Source organism: Monodelphis domestica, chromosome 3, assembly GCF_027887165.1.
Source record: "Monodelphis domestica isolate mMonDom1 chromosome 3, mMonDom1.pri, whole genome shotgun sequence".
In the NCBI taxonomy this organism is placed as follows: domain Eukaryota; kingdom Metazoa; phylum Chordata; class Mammalia; order Didelphimorphia; family Didelphidae; genus Monodelphis; species Monodelphis domestica.
Window position 1 is genome coordinate 322192580 of NC_077229.1, and position 22286 is coordinate 322214865.

A 22286-nucleotide genomic window follows, 5' to 3' on the forward strand; every position below is an offset into this window, starting at 1 on the left:
GGCTAAGTTGTACAGTGGATAGAGTGCAGGACCTGGAGTCAGGAGGACCAGAGTTTAAATCTTGCCTCATTTATTAGCTGTTTAACTCTGGATAAGTGATTTCACATCTCTCTGCCTCAGTTGTCACATCAAGAAGATAAGGATAATAAGAATACCTTCTTCCTACCCTTGTTGTGAGAATCAAATAAGATTTTTTAAGGGCTTTGCAAACCTTAAAGGGCTATGTAAGTGACATTATTATTATTAGTGGTATCATTATCATCATTAATAGCTAAACTTTCAGCATCTAAAGGGCAATAGCATCCCTCATAATAATTATAGCGAGCACTTATAGAATCCTTTAAAGCTTGCAAAGAGGATTCCTTCTGTTAGCTTATTTGATCTTTACAACAGCCCTAGGAAGTAGATGTTCTGATTCCTGTTTTACAGATGAGAAAATTGAGGCTAATGTAAGTTAAGTGACTTGCTTAGGGTCACACCACTAATATATTATGTATGTGTGTATATATATATATACATATATATATGTATAGAGTAGGATTTGAGCTCAGTTGCTCTCTTATTCTACCCACATTCTATCTATTTGTCACCAAGCTGTCTCTATTCTTTTTTGCCCCTCTCAATGATTCCCAGAGTACTATGTAGACGGGTGATACTCCATAAATACTGAATAACCAATTAAAAATAATTCTAGGTGCGAGGTAGAAATTAGGTAATGCCCCTTGTATGAAGTTTCTCTTTTTTTTTAATGACTTTTCAATGAGGGGATGTTCTCCAATTGGAGAAAGGCTGAACCAATTGTGGTATATGTTGGTGATTGTGCTCAAAGGAATAATAAACTGGAGGAATTCCATGGGAATAAATTGATGCAGACCAAAAGGAGCAGAACCAGGAGAACATTGTACACAGAGGCCGATACACTGTGGTACAATCGAATGTAATGGTCTTCTCTACTAGTAGCAATGTAATGATCCAGAACTATTTGGAGGAACATGTGAGAAAGAACACTATGCACATCCAGAGGAAGAACTGTGGGAAAAGAAACACAGAAGAAAAACAACTGCTCGATCACATTGGTTGATAGGGCTATGACTGGGAAAGTAGACTCTAAACAATCACCCTAATGCAAATATTAATAATATGGAAATGGGTCTTGATCAATGACACATGTTAACCCATTGGAACTGTGCATCAGATACAGAAAGGGGGTGGAGGGAGGGGAGGGAAAGAACATGGGTCTTGTAATCATGGAAAAAATATTCTAAATCATCTAATTAAATAAAAATTTTAAAATACAAAAAATATTAAGGGTGAAAAAAACAAGTTTCTTGTAACCATGGAAAAATATTCTAAATTAATTAAATAAAAATTTTCCAAATTAAAAAAAATAAAAATAAATTGCAAAAAAATGACTTTCAATAGCTTTTGCTGCTTTTCTTATATCAATAGGCAATAATACGGTTGTTACCTGATCAAAACAAGATTGTTGTAATAAGAGGAAGAGGTCTGGCTTGCTTATATCTTTACTACAACCAATATTTTGGTTGTGTAAGTTCAGGGTTAGGTATAGGGCAGCAAATATGGTTAGGTACCGCTGTGACATCCTGTAACTGCTTCCTTGCTTCCTAAACCAGAGAAGTTTTGAACTACTTTTCAGAAGATCACTATTTTCTCATCTCTTACCATACTTAGACCTCTGCAAATACATTCATTTGACAGTAGAGAAAGGTGAGGCAATGATAGCATACAGGAAAATACCTGCCAGTATCTGGCAGAGAGAGCTCAATAGGCAAAGTAATCAAACAAAGGTTGTATGATTGGTGGGAAGGAAGCCAAGAAAGTTCGAGAATGACAGTATACAGCTAAACCCCAATGAACATAAATGTTCTCTCTGCATGGATAACAAAACTATGTTAACAAAACTTTTTGGGCAGTTGATATTATTTCAAATTTTAATTTTAAAAGTACTTGAGAGAATTGAGGGTCCATCTAATTCAATTCATCCCTGTCTTCCCCAAAGAAGAAAACAATTCTTCATCAGTGTACTTTCCAAGTGATCATGAAGCCTTTGATCAAAGACTTCTACAAAGAGGAAAAATATCACTTTTTAAGTTACCAATTCCACTTTTGGGTAGTTGCTAATCAGTAGGAAGTTTTTCCTAATATGGTAGGATTTTAAGTTCAATGACCCAGTATTTACTGTAGCTGGGGTGGTCACCTCCTTTCCTTAAGTGCTACTGGATCATTTTTCTTACTAATTCCCATGCCAAGTTCTATGGCAATCAAAGGGGTTATATTTTTATATTTCTCCATGAATTAATAGAAATATACAATCTTTTTAACCTATTATGTAAATCAAGCCTAATCTTGTGTCTTTTCAACTCCTTACCCACTACTCCTAGTTCTTGGATTAAGCAGAAGAATTTAAGAAATGCTAATGAGTCTTAAATATCTATTTATAATTTTTTTTGGTTTGAAAAAAAAACTATATAAGCATTTAAAGTGGAAAAGGGTTCTTCCCTAAAATGTTAGCTTTTTGGAATCTTTCAGGTGAGGTAAGCACACAAGAAATCCTTATGTACACTGGAAAAAAATTAAATTTAAATGATTAAATAGTATGTTAGAGCAAAATTAGCTGGTAATGAAAACTCAAATAGCTGTTGCTCAGACAAAAATACCAGGCTGTTGTGTTGACTTACTTTGATTCTCCATAGGAAAAAAACTAATAAAAAAGACATGATGTTTCATAATCATATTAAAGACTATTTTACAGAGGGCAGCTGAGTGGTTCAGTAGAGAGTCAGGCCTGGATAGGAAATCCTGGGTTCAAATCTAGCCTCAGACAATTCCTTGCTGGGTGACCTTGGGCAAGTCACTTAACCCTTACTGCCCAGCTTTTACTGCTTTTTTGCCATGGAACCAATATACAATATTGATTCTAAGATGGAAGTTAAGGGTTCTAACAGGTTAGGCAATTAGGTTAAATAGACGATAAAAATCCAATAAAGAAGAATATAGATTATTATGCTTGGCTGCAAAAAAAAAATCAATCCCACATACATAAGTTAGGGAAGGGATGGATAAAGAGCAAGATTTCTGAAAAGGTCTTGGTGTTTTCAGTAGACTACAAACTCAATTAGAGTCCACAGTATAATTTGTGGAAGCTAAAAAAATAATCTGATGAAATCTTCAGCTGTACTAAAAGAAAGACACATGGTTTCCAGGAATATGGATAAGCCTAATGTCCTCTTTCCTTGTCAGTCAGCAGATTTTGTGTTGAATCCTGGGGCCCAACATTTTAAGAAGGGCATTGGGGGAAGCTTTGCGGCTCAGTGGATTGAGAGCCAGGCCTAGAGACGGCAGGTCCTAGGTTCAAATCCTAGTTGTGTGACCCTGAGCAAGTCACTTAACTCTCATTGCCTAACCCTTACCACTCTTCTGCCTTGGAGTCAATACATAGTAAGGGTTTAAAAAATAAGAAGGGCATTGATATGGTAGAGAGATTTCAGAGAGCAACTAAGATTAGTTGAAGGCAATAATCATCTTATTTTTTTTTGTACCCCTAAGTACTCCTAAGGCACAATGCCTTAATCAATCAGTAAATTTTTTAGTAAAACAAAACATAGACCTAAAGAAGAGGTGTTTCGAAAAATGTCCTTGTGCTTTTACAAAGTTATATCAAGACCAGATTTCATTTTTTACTCTACAATCAAATTCATATTTTAACATATTAAAAATGTCTAACATTTTTCTGACCTGAGGAATAAGATATAGCACACTGTTAACAACAATTATCAAGTCAATCTCTCAAAAAGAGAGCCTACAAGAAAAATTACAAATCCATTTTAAACTTGTTAACTTTCAATCATGTAGTCTTTCATCTAATATTTCTTACGTCTTTTATGACAACAAATGCTTGTGCTGCAACCAAGAAATGATTCCTATAAAAACATTTAAAGTCACAGTGGAACATCCAACAAGATCAGAGGACAGTTAATTATTAGGTTCATCCACTCTCTGTATACTAGATTCTTTCTTAGTGATGCTTCTATGTTTTTATGGAAGTGGTACAATATTTCCTGAGTAGCTCCAAACAGGAAGTCAGTGATGGCTGAACCTTCCCAACTGTCTAAAGCCAAGCCTACCTGGCCATTGCATTCCTATAGCATACTTCTGTCCACACCACTGTCATGTTCATTTTAGGAAGAGAAGGGAACACATATTGGTTAAGCATCCTACTACGTGCCAGGCACTGTGTTAAGGGATTTTCAAATATGACCTCATTTGGTCTTCATAACAACCATGGGAGGTAGATGCTATTATTATCCTCACATTATACATAAGGAAACTGAGGCAGATAAAAGTCGTGCCACAGAGTTAGTGTCTGGAGTTGAATTTGATCTTGAGTCTTTCTGACTTTAGGTCCAGTACTCTATCTACTTCCTCTACGAACATTCAGTTTTTCTGCTGACTCCAAGACAGAGAGCAAACTCAGTTTGGGTTGAAAGGTTTTCACAATCTGGTTGTAGCCTATCTTTTTGGACCCACTGAACATTACTCTCCTTCACATATATGTTCCTGCCAAACTAGACTATTAACACTTTGCCAAATTGGATATTTCATCATCTGGCTCCACACCTTGGCAGTAGCTTTCTCCACACTTGTAATGAAGCCTGCTTCTTCAAATCTGAGCTTCCTTCAGGGTCAAGTCCATGCACCATCTTCACTGGGAATTCTTCCCTTCTCTCCCTCAATTATAGCGCTAACTCCTCAAATAAACATATTTTTCCTTAACAAGCACATCTTGTGAACCCCCAAATGATGAGAGCTTCTTGAGCCTAGCACTATTTTTCATTATTGTCTTTGCACTCTGGGCCCTAGCACAGCTCCTTTAACATAACCAGCAGTTATTTAATGAATTCTATTGGATGAAACTGGATTGGTGAAAAGTCATGGTGGTTTCTACAGATATCATTGTACAAAATATATAATTTTGTGCTATTCATAGATCCTTCTTCATGAAAACAAAGCAGTGGAGTGAAGTGGCTTGAAAAGAGAAAAGAAAATTGAAGGTTACATTATTTTACCAGAAAACAAATGTATGAATTACTTTGGCTTTTATGCTAAACAAACAAAAATCTTGCTGGTGAGGGAGGGCAATATTTTTAAAATATATATATATATTAAAATAATGGCAATTTTACCCCCTGCAAGGAAAAAAAAACAACTAAAACTGTTAGTATGGTATTAAAATGATGAACCTTCTTTCCACATGCAACTCAGTAAAACAATTTGTTAAGGAACTTGCTGAAATTTTAATCTGCCTTGCTTGACAGTTTTATTATTTTAACATAAATTTTGTATTTGTGCACGCAAATTTTCATTGAGTATATGTTTCTATTTTACATCTATTAATTTTAAATTTTCCTGGAGGCAAAGAGTGTGTTTGAATCTTTAAAACTTATTCTTAGTATTTATACTGAGAGGCAGTAGTCCTGGAATCCAGAAGACTTACACTGAAGCTCTGTTCTTTTAACAGTGACAGTTTGACCCTGAATAATTCACCCTATACTAAGTGCCTAAAGGAATTCTGTGAGACTGGAATTTTCAGGAGACTTACTACTCTGTAATAATAGAGGGAGCTAAATTACCAGAACTTTCTCCATATCGATGATAGGTTTCCCCCCAAATTAAAGCATTCAATCAACCAAAAAATGTACTGACCCTTTACTTAATCCTTGATAAATATTTGATGAGTGACTCTTAGGTGCTCAGGAAATAATGGAGAGACATAGCAATACTCCATGCTTGTCATACAAATGGATAATTACAGTTTTTTGATTGGAGAAGTCTATAGATGTAGCTATATAAGTGGGATAAGTGATTGAGGTCACCTGTGGCCTAATGGCAGCAATAACTCCTTCCTATCATGGTTTTCAAATGTTTTAAATTGCATTTTATTACCCACAGATGAATTAAATGACTTTGGTCAACCCTGGCATGTTTGTTCTCATACTCCAGTATCTCCTTGTATTATGGAGGTCATCCAAGGTTCTTAAAGATTGGACCAATAGAGTACAAGTTCTAGTATTACCAACAATCAATTAATCAATCAGTCCACACTATGTTAACAAAATGCCCTGTCAAACTATTATTACTTTAAACATGGCCAGGTGATAGACTGCATGCCTGTCACCAAATGATTGGCTTAGGCTTGTCTACTAGGTATTTATTTTGGGTTGGTCACTGCAACTCACACAAACTTACCTACTAAGATGTGAAGTAGATTGTCATCTCCATGGGTGGTGTGTGCAATAATGAAAACAAAGATCCTGGAAATGAAGTATCGAAAGCCAACCTAATCCATTGTGATTTCAAAGGATAAGGCGATATCTCATCTGATATCATTTCTAGTCTTGTAATTTCCTGTACCTGGTTCATGAACTTTATGCAGAAAGGCTACTTAGAGTTGGCATAAGTTTATGCCACAGGGAAAGTTCTTTTATCCTTTCTAGGCTCCAATGACAGGTTGACTGTGATGATGCCTTTATTACTTATATACATTGGTGGGGGGAGGGTTTGAAAGCTGTGTTAATGAAAGCAATTGGATGACTCAGGCATACTTTGATGTTGGATATCTATTCAGTATTGTCTATCCTACAATTTTTAAAATGGGCAAGTATGGGTGATTTTTGGCCACAATAATCCATTCAATTCCATTCATAAGATGCAAGTATTTCAAGTACTAAAACTATTTTGAAGCACAGGAAAATACTCTCAAATTCTCCTAACCTCACTTAGAAATAATGATGTTGATACAGAGCAATAGTGATTTAATCATTTTAATAGGGTAACATAAAGATGTTATGTTATGGATTCTTAGAACATCCTTCTTAAGAAGAGAGGAGTCACTCATCATTTTACAAATAATGTAACAAGTAGAGTTTCAGGGTCATTTAGCAGATCATAAGGATAGGAAGTTTGTAGGTTTAATTAAAATGTATTTATCAAATGACTATATTTTGTTTTAATTAGTAAACAGGAAAAGACGACTTCATTTCCAAAAACTGTAAAAAGATGAATATTTTCTTGCAAGTTATGCAATGGAGAATTTGACTATTATGACAATTAAATGAACAAGTATTATTATTCAGTATTTACTGTTTCAGGCCTGCCTTGAGACACTAGAGATATAAAGGCAAGTATGAAGCAGTTCCTTTCTTTAAGAGCTTACCTTCTATCAGGCAGACAACATAGATATAATGAAGTGTTTTCAAAAACATCAGAATATAATTCCAGCTGGGGAGGGATACTGCTAGCTAAAGGGATGAGGGTAAAGCCTCATGTAGGAAAGAGCTTTGGAATCACTGAATATAATTTTTATATAAACTAACAACCATAATATACATTAAGTACCTTCAATGTACCACGAACTGTGCTAAGTACCAGAGCCACAAAAAGAGTCCAAAATACAGTCTTTGCCCTCAAGGAGGTCACTTTCTAAAGGAGAGTAAAGACATATACTCTGTATTTTTTAAACATAGCCAAGAAATCTCCTTTTGGTTCAACATGGATTCTCAACAGTTCTGTTCTTCCCATGAAATTTACCTATACTGTTAGTCATGATGCAAATGTCTAACCATAACTCTTGTTTGGTGTTCATCCACCCAATCCCCGATAGTCATTTAATGTTCTCTATTACTTCAAACCATTGGCTAAACAAATACTTCTATCTTCTCTAATCTCATCATTTCTATTTCTTATAGGTGCTTATTTTATGTTTCTCAGTTATGCAATTCATCTCTGTACTCATTACTAACCACAATAAATAACTCAAATTTGTATAGTTTTTTTACAGTTTTATTTTTGCTTTGTCACATATTATCTCATCAGTTCAGCATGATAACCCTAATGGAGTAGAATGGAAGGTAGTATTATCTCAATTTCATAAATGACAAAACTGAGGCTGAGTCATTAATGGTCAAATGGCTAATAAAGTGGTTAAACTAATGTTTCATTGTTGTTGTTCACTTGGGGGTTTTCTTAGCAAAGATTCTGGAGTGGTTTGCTACTTCTTTCTCTACCTCATTTTACAGGTGAGGAAACAAACACACAGGGTTAAATGGCTTGCCCAGGGTCACACAGTAAGCATCTGAGGTCAAATTAGAACTCAAGTCTTTATGATTCCAGGTTTGGTGCTCTATCCACTGTGTCAGCTAGCTGCCCAAATCAATACTAGTTTAATGCGAATTCTAATAATAATACTAATTAAATACTAATTCTAGTGCTCTTTACACTAAACTAAGCTGCCATTCCAGTGCCTAATTGTTCTTATGAAATGTGTATAAGAACAATATTCTAATGAAATTTATATAAGCTAACCAACAAATAAAGAGAAGCAGCATGTTATTTGCAAGGGAAAACCATTCCAAAAAGAAGACAGCAATGTGAAAACCAGGCTCTCACATGTGTGAGTAAATGTATGTTGGTAAGTCTGTAAAAGTGGTGAAATGTAGTATATGAAATGAGGGGGTCGGGCATCTAGAAAACCCAAGTTCAAAAGATGTCAGCCCAGGAAGACCTGGGTTCAAAATCCATTTCATATATTTGGTGTTTGCTGCATTATTCTAGATAAGTCACTAAACTTCTTTGTATCTTATTTGTACCTGGTTGCTCTCCTGGACTTGATCATCTCTAGAAACCCATCTTCCTGCAAGATGGAATCATTTCTACTCACACTTCCTCAGTAAACCCTTCTCCCAAGTCCTCCATCTCTCTGATTGGTAAATGAACATTCATGGTCACCTCCCAGATCCCCACTTAAGGTGGGGGAGTCAAGGACACCATCAGTCTGCAGTACTTCATCATGTCTTGGGTCCACCATTCACCTTCTCTCTTCCAGCCTTATTTTCAGTTCTTTTTATTAGTCTTCTCCTATTAGATTGTTGGTTTTTGAGGACAGAAATTGCCTTTTGCCTTTTTTCTTATATCTAGTAGTTAGCACAGTTCTTGGCACACAATGAGCACTTAATAAATGTTAATAGATTTACTGACTCCCTAAGACTTAGATCATAAATCACAGATTAATGTATAGGCTGTTGCTAGAGTAAGTTCTCACGTACTAGGAGTTCTTCACAACCATGATCCAACCATGTAGGCTTGAGAAGCCACTTTCTGGCAGGCTGTATGACAGGGGCACTGGTAGTAGGTATAGCCAAACCCAAATATATTGAGGGTATGTTTCTAGGCTTTGGCTCATGCAGGTGGCAACTGAAGACATCAGGGCACAGTGGGTATCTATGAGACTATATCACCAGAGAAGGGAGTTTGGGGTCTATTGAAAAGAACTTTATCCATTGTCACTTCCGATGCTATTGCTAACTCTGCTGAGCTAGTGACTACAGCTTTGTCAAAGATGCCCTCCTGAAGGTCCACCTTATGGCTGAAGACCTGCCATGCCACTTCACATTAGCTTCTGATCCTAGCTTTTGGACCACCATCATTTCTTCCCCCATGGATATGGCCAAGATGAGATATGTGAACTCTGCAATGGGCCAGTATACCAGTACTGGCCACAGCACTTTCACCATGTTTTGGAAGGAGAGACTCCCAGCCTTATACAAAGGGTTCATGCCTTCCTTTCTCTGTGTGGGCTCCTGGAGTGGAGTGATGTTTGTCACCTATGAACAACTAAAATGGGTTCTGGTGGCAGCTCATGTTTCCTGGGAAACTTCTTTCAGTTTTCTGCCTTATACTCCTGCCTCCCCTTTGAGTCCCCATTCTGTCCCCATTCTTTCCTACTTTTTTCCCTTTCCCTCTCCTGTATCAGCCCTGAAAAGACCTCTCCTTTCCCCTCTTAAAGAGTTAGTCCTATTTAATCCTTCTCTAGCCCCCTTTCTCTGCCATTGCAACTTCACCCAGTTCTCAAGCATCATATCCAACAAAACTAGACCAGAACCTAAGAGACAAAAAAATCTTACCTGGTATTCATATATAATTTGAATATATAATACATATTATAGGAATGCTTTATATATATACACATGTGTATATATATATATATGACATGTATTTATTGATACATCCCATTGTTATCTCATAGTAAATGTGACAAAATTGGTGGTTGTATGTTTTTAAAAAAAATCCAATTTCAGTTATTTTCACCAGAAACTATTTTTTGGTTCAAACTATGGCTCTTTGTGTACCCAAAATGAATGTTTGTAGAACATTTAAGGAAAATCTATTTAATTTTTCTTAAGTCTTGAGAATATGAACTAGATTATTTTTCCAATGTAAAAACAAAGACCATTCTTTTCAAATTCAAGAACTAAATATTTTCCCTTTTAAGAATATTGGGAAATATTTTCTAAATTTGTTAGGTTAGGATTGAATTAGCAATAATTAGCTATAATTAAATTAGTAAAAGACATAAATAATAAGTATTACATTCAGATTGTGCAGAGTCAAAAGAGCTAATAACAAAGCCAATTTTCACATGTGAATAGCTCATAAAATAAAAAATAAATATCCAAGTCTGAAGCCCTTTTCCTCTGTCTTAGAGAACTTTACATCAATATAAAATTTTAATTAGTACTACCCTTTAAATAGTTATGGTTAACTGTCCTTTAAAAACTTGATTTTTAAAATTAGGAATATAGGATAGCAATTTAATAGATCAGTAAGCCAGTCATTCAATAAGCACCTATTAAATATCTACTATGCATCACATAATGTGCTAAAATTTGGAGATATAAAAGAAAGATAAAACAAACAAACAGGGGGAAGCTGGGTTGCTCAGTTGATTGAGAGCCAGGCCCAGGCCTCAGACACTTCCTCACTATGTGACCCTGGGCAAGTCACTTAAACCCCATTCCCTAGCCCTTGTCACTTTCTGCCTTGGAACCAATACATAGTACTGATTCTAAGATGGAAGGTAAGGGTTGAAACAAACAAACAAACAAATAAAATAAAAACATTTTAAAGAGGGAATCAACATGTGAACAACTATACAGCCCAAATAGATATGGGACAGATTAGAATAATCTCAGAGGGAAGGCACTAGGATTAAGGAGTCCTGAAGAAAAAAAGGATTTTTATAGAAAGTAGGCCTGGAGATGAGACTTGAAGGAATCCAGGGAAACCAGGAAGCAGAGAGTTCTAGACATGGGGAAGACCTTAAGACTCCCAGATCTTAAAAAAATCAATAAGGCATTTTAAGGAATTTTTAAAAAGATAATTATATTATAAAGAATCTATTTTTATTCATACATATCAACGAAAATCTTTCACCCTTCCCCAATCACCTACATTCACACATACTCTTAGTCCATCTGAACCTTTTTCTTTCCCTTTGTTCTTTTCCTTATAAAAATGAATCCTAACTAAAAGCTAACAAAAATTACTATGACCTTATAGATTTAAGGGCATAGAAATTGAAATATTGAAAAATTATGATTAGGTAGCAATATAATGGCTTCAATTCTGGCAATTAATAGTATCCTAGAGTAGTGTCGGGGCTACACAAAGTATAGGTAATAATGGAATTAAGTTTTACTAGAAGAATATTTATGAATAAACTTTTAAAAATAGATATCATTTTACAAAAGGTTAATGCACAAGCTGTTTATTATGATCTCTCTGTAAGGTATGCCACCACTAAGTTCACTTAAAGAAAACATGATCTCTGAAATTTCTATTGCATTGTTAAATTTTTTTAAAAATCTAAATATTTCATATTTTAAAAGCATTTAATCTTTGGCTAAGGATATCTTATTATTAATTGTTCTTTAAAGTAAAATTAAGGTCCTGGCTAGAATATCAGGCTTAGTGCTGGTTTTGCATGTGTGGGATCAAAGATAAGGCCCCATAAAGTACATTAAGTTGAGCCTTTCTTTGCAATTTAAAGCCACCAACTGCCAAGTAATTACTAAGCACTGTAATGGTACAACAGAAGAGCAAAGCTAACAATAAGCGCATGTTTATTGGGATTTGCAGTTCAATGTGAATATCTTATAAAGTGTGCTCAAATCAGGTGCAAACCTTTGAGGGAGGGACAGATCAACTGAATGAAGAAATACCAGTGTTGAAGCCCTCAAACAATTCCTTTTTTAGAATGCTGATATTACAGCCACAAACACGGCCTGAATGGCATTCTAAAATTCTGCCCTCTCAATGTCTTTGTTTTTTGGAAAAAGAAGCTGAAAAACAGGAAAGGGCACTATGGGGAACTGGCTTGCTTATTTTCCACACAGGTTGACAGCTAACAATGGAAGGATTAAGGATAAGCTTCAAAAATTGGTTCCCTTATCTGAGATATAAAGAAATATTTTTGCTGAAAGTCATTCCTCTAAAAAATGGTATTAAAAATGTTACCCACATATAGTATATGGTTTCTGTTTTTCTATTTGCTGAGAGTTATAAGACTTCTATAGAACATAAATTATTCCCTTCTTATCTCCTCCCCATTTTTTCAATACCCAACTGATGGTCCTTTTAAAATAAGTTCAATAAAAATATATTAAGTCCTCACAATGTGCAAAGAGAACATACACTCATCGGATTCAACATGGTCTCTGTCCTCAAAGAGTTTATAGTCTAATAAACTAGAAATAAATAACAAGTATCACACTTATTGGAGTTAACTATCTGGAATTATGGAATGGTAAGCAAACTCTTATTTATAATTTCTTTTTATGCAAATTACAAGTGTTAATCGATGTTTTTCATCTCTGCATTTCTAGTATAATTACTGCCTGGATGTCAAATGAGTGATGAGAAGAATCAGGACATCCCCCTATTAAGTGGTGCCTTTCAGTGTTTTGCTTGCCTTATTTAGCATATGCCTTTAAAAAAGAATCAAAAGGAATTTGGCATCCTAAACTTATGTTTAAACACACAGAAAAACTAAACATTAGGTTTCATGCACTGGATAACCACATGTTATAAGGATAGAGAAGGTGCTAACAGAAAAAGAGAGATGGGAACTAGAAAAGGCCAAATCAAAGCCAGACCAGATCAAGCAGAGTTGAATATCTATTTATAGCCAATTAGGAATGAAGTCCTCTCAATTCTTCATAATGCCATTTTCTTCCCACGTTCAGCTGCCAATACCCAATTTCTACCCTTTAGCATTTCACAGTAGGATGACTATAGAAGCAAATGTGCCTCATTATATTAGCCCCTTTTAAAGTACCAGTTATATTGTAGTCCTCCCATTATCAGAAATGCCTCAATAGCCTCTTGCACTGCCACTTTACTGTCTATAAGAAAATCTTGGCAATCAAAGACATCTACAATCTGGTCCATAAATATCTTTTATTATTTATTATTATTTTTAAACCCTTACCTTCCATCTTAATATCAATGCTATGTATTGGTTCTAAGGCAGAAGAGCAGTAAAGGTGAGGCATTGGGGATTGAGTTGCCCAGGGTCACTCAGCTGGGAAGTGTCTGAGACCAGATTTGAACCCAGAACCTTCCATCTAGGTCTGATACTCAATCCACTGAGCTACCAAGCTATTACCCTATTTGAAGATAGGATTAACTCTCCCCTTGACTATTTTTAAATTAATCAACAAAAACTGAAAACACCCCTACTTAACACTAAGTAGGGGAGGTTTGCAAGCCACTTACTAAAAGTGGGTGAAAATCCAGAGATGACTGACCACCCCCAGGCAGTGCTAAGCAAATTTAAGGGACAGGAAGTAACATGGAAAAAGGACTATAAAGGGTCCTGAACTTCCTGTCTGAGAGGTCTTCAGCCTGAATATGGGGCTTGGAGGATCCTGGAATGGGACTGCATCTTGGAGCTATGAATTGGGACTTCAACCTGGGACTCTGGCTCTTGGATTGCTTCTGGTAAGACTGCTCCTGGATCTTCTCCCCTTGGAGCTTTGGCTTGTGTGAGTGAGAAGTTGACCCTCCTTTCCTGGCTTCTGGAGAGATTAGTTCCAGAGAAGCCTCCCCTTCTTGGAGGAGGCTTTGTGGATTGAACCCTTGATTAATTCACCACCAAGTCCTCCTCTGGCTGAGAGGTTAATGAGCCCTGCGTGGGTTGATCTGGGGACTGGAGCAACATTTAGGGTGATAAGCTAGACTTCTTATACAACCTTCTTTTATATTTCTCTATTTTCACTCAACACCTCTTTGTAAATATAGCTACTGAAAGTCAATTTGACTTGAGCTATAATATTTTTAAATCAGCGACCACAGTAACATCTTAGAATTCTTATATATTTAGTCAAATCCTTCAACTCCTTAGACTCCTAAATATCTTTTAAAACTCATCTGCCATGACACTCCTCCTGCTCATCTCTCCTTACTGTCCACTGTACAAGCTTTATGCATCCCCAGATTTGCTCACTGTGTTTTACTGCTTATCTGAGTTGTAATCATCTATGAGAAAATAGCCAGACCAATCTTCTCTGGCACCCACCTTTCTTGGTTCTTCCCCACATTGTGCTTATATCACTTGTCTAAACCACTGATTGACACAGAGTTAAGAGAAAGGGAAAGAAACTCACCATCAAAGTAGGTCAGCATCTCTTCTTCAATTTCTAGTCTTAGGGAGCTGCTTAGAGCACTGAGAAGTTAAGAGACTTGTCCAGAGTCACAGAGACCAAGCAAGGTCAGTGGTGGGACTTCAATTCAGGTATTGCTGGCTTCTAGGCCAGGACTCAAATTTGCCGTGTTGCTTCTCAGTAACATGAACTAAGTTTTTGCTTAAATATGAAAAATATGAATAGACTTGAAGTTCTTTGAGTAAATTCATATTTTCTACTTCCTTAAATTTTGAAAGGTATAGTATACTAAAAGAATACTGGCCTTAGAAATAATATGACTTGGATTTGAATTCTGCCTCAATTACTTAATACTTCTACACTGTGGGGGAATTTCCTTAATTTCTTTGTCTTAGCTTATTCAAAAATAAAATGTAGATAATGACAGAAACCCTTAGAATTCCCAGACTTGGAAGGCTCAGATGCTTTAAAACCTTAAAGCACTATAGAAATTACACATATTTATTATTATTATTCTTTACATGGCACACACACTACAGTGTCTCTCATATATGTTATTGCTCAATAAATACTTGACTGATATTTGGTGATGTAGCAAAGTAAAAAATATATTTGGTAAGAAGGAAAAATCTTCTATATTCTTACTCTATCATAACTTTGCCACTTACCTTTACTGTTAGTATGACTCAGATTCAATAAGGAATAAAAATAGCTAACACCAAATGTTAACAATGTATAAAAACAAAAATGAGGAATTAGCTAGTACACTAGATAGAGGACAAAGATTGAAATCTGGAAGACTCATCTTTCTGAATTTGAAGCCAGCCTCAGACACTTACTACCTGTGTGACCCTAGGCAAATCACTTAACTCTGTTTGCCTCAGTTTCCTCATCTATAAAAAGAACTGGAGAAGGAAATAGCAAACCACTTTAGTATCTTTTCCAAGAAAATCCCAAGTGGGGTCATGAAGTCAGGGCCTATTTAAACGACTAAACAACCAAAACCAAAACCATATTTTCTCACTGTGTAGCTAATTGTCTAAATGCTAAATAACCAACAAGGTATCATTAGCTTAGAAACAAGCCTACTAATCTGACTGAGGGATTCAGACTATTCCACAGATGCTGTTGGTATTGGAGTAGGCCTGGTTGTCCCATTAGTTCTATTTAACAAGCATTTATTAAACAATTTTGCTCATGTAAAATATATTTCAATTCCCTTAATTTCTCAGGCTAGTGGTTAAAGGGACTGAGGAAGAGAGTTTGGGTGGGAGAGAGGGAATTTGAAAGCCAAAATTTTTAAAAAGCAAATGTTAAAATTTGTATTGAAGGTTTTGATCAACAAAACATGTAAAACCCAGTGGAATTTCACATTGGCTATGGGAGAGGGTGGGAGGAGGGGAGGGAAAGAACATGAATAATGTAACCATGGAAAATTTTCTTAATCAATTAAATAAAATTTTTGAAAATTTCATTTACATGTAATTGGGGAAAATATAAAAAAAACAAACAAAAAAAAATACACAATTGCTCTGTTCTGGGCCAGTGAGAAAGAGTGAATAGAAAATAGGTCTTAGAGTCAGGAAAACCTGGTCTGAGTCATGCTTCTCACACATACTTTCTGTGTGACCCTCGTGAAATCATTTAACCTTCTAAAGCCTTGAGAAAATCTCAAATGCTAAATGGAGGCATGATTTGCTTTGGTAGGGAGAGTTTCCTGACTGAGAGTTCCCTAGCCTAATGAAATCAAACGTTCATTCCAAATATAAATGCTCAAAGAACTGTGCTAGGCTCTATTCCTCTACATGCATGGGATCTTTTATGAAACAGCAATAGACATTTAGGAAACTCCTAAATATGCAAGTTGCTTGGGGATTCTTCAGTGACACAGATTGTGTACCCTGCCCTCTTTTTGTATCCCACCACTTAGCACAGAACCTGGTACACAGTAGGCACTTAATTAATATTGATTGAGGGGCACTTAGGTAGCACAATGTATAGGGAGCTAGGCTTGAAGTTAGGAAGACCTGGGTTCAAATCTGACCTCAGATACTTTCTAGCTTGTGACCTTAGGCAAGTCATTTAACGCTGAATGTTAGTCACTTTGGCATTCTTGTGTCTTAGAATTGATATCAAGATAGAAGGAAAATGTTAATATATATGTACATATATATGTATATATATGGAGAGAGAGAGAGAGAGAGATTGATTGATTGGAAAAATGTCAGGAGATCTATGGATATACTGTGCCTTCCTAGACTCTCAGAACATAAAAACAAAATCATTTTTCTCTTATGATGTATGTATTAAGGACTTTAATGTATTGCTTTTATGGATGATGCTTGTAAATTGACATTTAATTTGATTGCTTATTTTGTTAGAATGATCAAAAGCATCAAGTTATAACTGTGTACAACGCAATATGCTAACTAGTGAGGACAAAGTCCTGCTCTCAAGGAGGTATATTCTAATACCCAATAGGATAGTGATCCTGGAAGGGTATTTCAGTCCGAGAAATCCCAGGGATGGTAGTTAGAATCATTCAGGTAGTCAAATGATAGGTCCTTTTCAGAAGGAATGATAGTATTGATTTGATTATGGTTCTTAGGGTCGAGAAAAAGAGTGGGATTTGGGCAGGGAGGAAAATGGTTGGGATGAAAATCAGTACAAATGGTCAAGGATGTTCAAAGTGGAGTGCTTCAGCTCCTTTCCTGGAAAGATCTCTGGAGAGCTAGTTTGGAGAATGGAGCAACAGCAAAAGGCAGAAAATGATTAGGATGAAGATCAGGATATGAGGTTCCAGGGGATTCAGAACTGAGAGTCTTAGTTTCCCATTGCTATGATCTATGGAAGTTTGCTTTAGAGGGTGGAACAGGAATACCAGCAAGGAAGAAATTGAAAAGCAAGGGATACATTTAAAAAACAAACAAACTTTTCATTAGCTATCACAATATACTTGAATGTAATTTCTTAGGCATCATCTTTATCAGCCAATTATTTTCATGATGATCAGTATCCCTCTTAAGTGATGACAATTATATATATATATGAATATTTGTGCATATATGTAATATATATCTGCTTCAGCTTTGAAACTGAAGGTCAATTACTATGACAAATTACTGGGGGTGATTTAATAGAAGTCATAACTTCATATTTTTGAAGGGGAAGAATATTTGTACATACACACATAGTTTTATATAAAAGCATTAAAGAAGGTAAAAATAATCCTTATCTTGGGCTGACCTTGTTCCACACTTCCCATTTAGAAAAGTACTACTCAGGGTGTGTACGGCTTGAATAGGGGTGGGAATGTTGGACTGGCCAAACCCCAGTGAGTCTGAGATACAGGCATACTTTCATAATTTCCTGTTCCCCTTGAATTACTGCTGTTACTCATGGCTTTCCTTAAAAAACAACAACTGATAGATAACAATGCATATGACCCTTTTCATCAGATAAACAACCATAATTCTCATAGTTACACATTTTTTTCTGCCTCATTTTTCTCAACAGTAAAATGGAGCAGTTGGACTTCATGATCTCCAAGTTTTCATTGACTTATAAAGTTCAAGTTACATAAAGCAATCAAACAAAAAATGACCCAATCAGTTCTCTCTGAAGCCCCACAAGTCTATACAATCTGGGATGGTGTCGCAATATCAGTATGATTCTTTATAGAAATAATAGCTTAATGCCTAACTGCTTCATATTGTAATTGCATTTTTGGTTATGTGTTTTTATATTTACATTTCTTATATATTAAAAATGCATTACTGGTGTCACATGAAAGAAAGAAGATGTTTTTCATTTTATAAATTGCCATTCATCTTAGTATTAACAACAGATTTAAAGCAACTCTTATGGACTTCATTCTTCCCATGAGATGCTGAGATGTTTTTTTCTCCCTACGTGTTGTTCTGTGTGCAACGTACTTTCTCTTTGTTCCCATCACTTTTGTTATAAAACATTTCCTCATAACACCTAATATGTGTTCTTCCCACAGATAGGATTACATTGAAGGTGGGACATTTTCAAACCTTTTTTTTAAGGGGGGAATGTACATAGTGCTGTAACATGCCCTAATTTTGTATTATATCAATGAGAACCAGTATCAATTTACTGAATGGCCTTCCCATTCAGTCACCTAACCCACTGTGACTAAGCCAGCTCTCAAATAGCTGGTTCCTATAGTGACAGAACTGCCAGTCCATTGTCCAGCATTCATTTCCTTATAACGTACATATTAAAGTACAACCCCATATTTAGCTCTACCACAGTAAAGCTAAGACCGGTGAAATTAGGCTTGCTACTAAGCCACCTGAGATCTTTTCCAAGACCTCCCAAATCACTGAGAGAATGAAGGGAATCCTAATAAACCATTTAGTTTCCAGGTCAGGTCAAAGTGCTCATTGTTAACTCCTGAAAGGTCTTTTTTGAGAAAAAAAATTTCCATGTTATGTTTGTTACAGGCTTATTGAACAAAAACCTGCTTAAAAGTTTTGCTAATTCTTAAGATTTTCTGATGAACTGAACATTAGTCAGGAGTTTTAAACTTATTTTAAGCTATGATCAGTGTCCTCAGGAACATGTCAGAACTCTCTTGGCCTTCTACCTCCATCCAAAACATACTAAAGAGTAAAGGTATGAATACATAATAAGTTAACAATCCTACACAACAAAATAAAACATGATAAAGGTAATGAATTTGTTTTGTCTAAAGCAATAGACATTTTAAATGGTAAAAAAAAAAAGGCTGGGGAAAATCTTCCCCTAGGTTAATTTTCCTTAAACATTTGGGTTTAGTGAGGGAAAAGTTCATGTGGACCACTTACCCTATCTACTCTAAAATGCCACTAAATAAAACAGAAAGGTGGATATGGGGATCAGGCTCTTTCCTGGACAAAAGAGCTATGAATGAAGGAACAGTTTAAGGGTTTACTTTTCTGCTTTTTAGGGCTAGACAAAGGGAGATGTGAGTTACAAAGTTAAGATATGACTCCGTGTTCTCAATTTCAGACTACACAAAATCATGATTTTTCTTTAAAAGTCCTACTTTATGGATCAAGAAATGTTAGCGGACAGTAGGTAACCAATGCTATAGTGACTAATTCTGTATCAAGTCCAGGATTATTTTCTTGGTTCTAATCCTTGGAAGACTTTCAAAAGAATTGCAGTGGTGGGCAGCTGGGTTGCTCAGTGGAATAAAAGTCAGGCCTAGACATGGGGATCCTAGGTTCAAATCTGGCTACAGACACTTCCTAGTTGTATGACCCTGGGCAAGTCACTTGACCCCCATTGCCTAGTCCTTACCACTCTTCTGTCTTGGAACAAATACATAGTATTGATTCCAAGATGGAAGGTAAAGTTTAAAAAGAAAAAAAGGGATTGCAGTGGTTTCCTATAGCTACTAAAAAAAAACTAAAAAAAAAAACAACAACAAAAACCCATGCTTCCATTTGTGATAAATGTTTATGAAACCACTGATACATACCTAAGCCAATGAGAAATCCCAAGGCCTTGGGAGAACAGAAAAGGAAAAACAGTGAAATTATAGACTGTTTAAAGAGGTATCCTACTGTGATTTCATATAGAGGCAAAAAATACTGATGTAAATACTGATAAAAAATACTTTTAGTATTGTTATTTAGTAGTATTGTTTCCTTCAGGCATTTCATTTTTGCTGCACTCAAATAAACTTACCCCTGAAAGCAAAGTTGCTTAAATACCCAAGTGCTACCAATTGCTGAAGATATTAGAAAGCAGTATTTGTTCCCACTGACTTATGCCAGAATATGGAAAGAACAAGAAAATGGGAAAAATTTAATATGTCACAAAAACCTGGGACCATTGATTTTTAGTTCCTTTCTCAAATACAACTAAACTGTTCTATTTGAGCCTATGCTTTGGATTGGATTTATTTTTAATCTATATTTAGGCCATTTTTTACTTTGTAGACCTTTATTTCATTTCTATATTTTATTATTAATTCTACCATTAATTAATTATTCTATATTTAAGCTCCTACTGTATGCAGAGTATGATGTTCAATGTTTGAAAAGATAAAAAATTTAGAAAATATATATTTTTTTACCCACCTTAAAGATAGTCTGATACAGATTTATTTTATTCTACATTTGTAGTTGACTATAAAAGTGAGTCCAATGCCTTTTCTTTTCTTTGTCTTAAATTATCATCTTCCACTAAATTTGCCCTTTGGATCCCAAGATTAATCCTCAGTCCAAAGGAGCTACAAATTGGCACCTTTATTCCTCAGTACTCACCCTTCCATATCTGTTAGCATAGGACCCAGTAAGCAAGGAATGGAAAACGATGATTGTCTCATCCAAATCCCAGATGAATACCCTCTGCAAAAATAGAATCAAATCAATGTGTCTTTGTACCAATTACAGAAATATATGACTCAAATTAGCATTGATATAAAAAGTTGAAAGAGAAAGGAAAAATATTGAAATGCCAGATATACTGAAAACATTTTTTTCAGTATTCTTACAAGAGAAATCAACAAGGAGTATGATATGTATCTTCTAGGTACCATTTAGCCCTACCACCTTAATAACAAAAAAGTCTAAAATTGCCAGGTTAACAACAAAAATTTATACATAGGGGAGAATGCCAGATAGTAATTTAATTCTTGTTAAATGGGCACAATTTCAATCTTAGTTATGAAATGAAAAGAGAGAAGTACTCTTTCCTTTGCTATAGTAAAGACAAAGTTTGATTAAAGTAAGACATTAATTTCTCTTTTGTTCCTCATATTTCTCTTTTTTTTTTTTAAACCCTTACCTTCCGTCTTGGAGTCAATACTGTGTATTGGCTCCAAGGCAGAAGAGTGGTAAGGGCTAGGCAATGGGGGTCAAGTGACTTGCCCAGGGTCACACAGCTGGAAAGTGTCTGAGGTCAGATTTGAACCTAGGACCCCGTCTCTAGGTCTGGCTCTCAATCCACTGAGCTACTCAGCTGCCCCCATATTTCTCATTTATTAAAGAAATTTATTGGAAGGAAATGTTAGCTTCCAAGGTTTTTCCCCCTTTTAAAAAAAAAGCCAAGTTTTACTAGCTACAAATTTTGAAGATTTTTATTTTGCACTAGCTCTTTACCTTGTGTGATAGAATGACTATTAACAAGAAATAACAATTTACTCTTGCTGAATTTTAAAGCCTTCTAAAGTCAAATTACTTGGTAAATTATTTAGAAGTTGTTTTTTTTTGTTTGTTTGTTTTTTAGTATTGCCTAAATCTAAGAGCAGCTATGTGGTTTAGTGGATTTAGAGCTAGGCCTAGAGACGGGAGGTCCTGGGTTCAAATTTGAATTCAGACACTTCATAGTTGTGTGACTTTGGGAAAGTCACTTGACCCTAATTACCCAACCTTTGCTGCTCTTCAGCCTTGAAACCAATACGTACGTAGTATTGACTCTAAGATGGAAATTAAGGGTTTAAGAAACACTGCATAAATTCTGTCTTATTCCCTATATACTAAGTTTGAATTTAGTGGTAGGAGCTGTAAGAATTATGAAGAAAACTTTTCTATCCTCTCTTTACCCAAAACACTCATACACACACACACACACCACATAATGACCACAACCACCATACAAAATGACTAGTGAATAAAATATTTTCCATTGGACTTCAGGTTGGCAAGCAATAGTAATTTTATTGTAGTGGACTCACAGTTATGAAATCTTCTCCTCATTAAGGTCTTAATAAATCCCTTCTGCTTTTTAACTAAACATGCTAATGGT

At 35.6% G+C, this 22286-nt stretch overlaps 1 protein-coding gene across 10 annotated transcripts in view; it reads right to left on the bottom strand.

Moving 5' to 3' along the window:
- Positions 1-22286, bottom strand: part of EYA1 (EYA transcriptional coactivator and phosphatase 1) — a 225279-nt gene that overhangs the window by 50872 nt on the left and 152121 nt on the right. For all 10 annotated transcript variants that reach the window (XM_056824103.1, XM_056824102.1, XM_056824099.1 and 7 more), the window contains one exon: positions 20804-20887. In XM_056824103.1, the coding sequence (XP_056680081.1) occupies positions 20804-20887 (84 nt within the window). The remainder of the gene's footprint in view (positions 1-20803; positions 20888-22286) is intronic.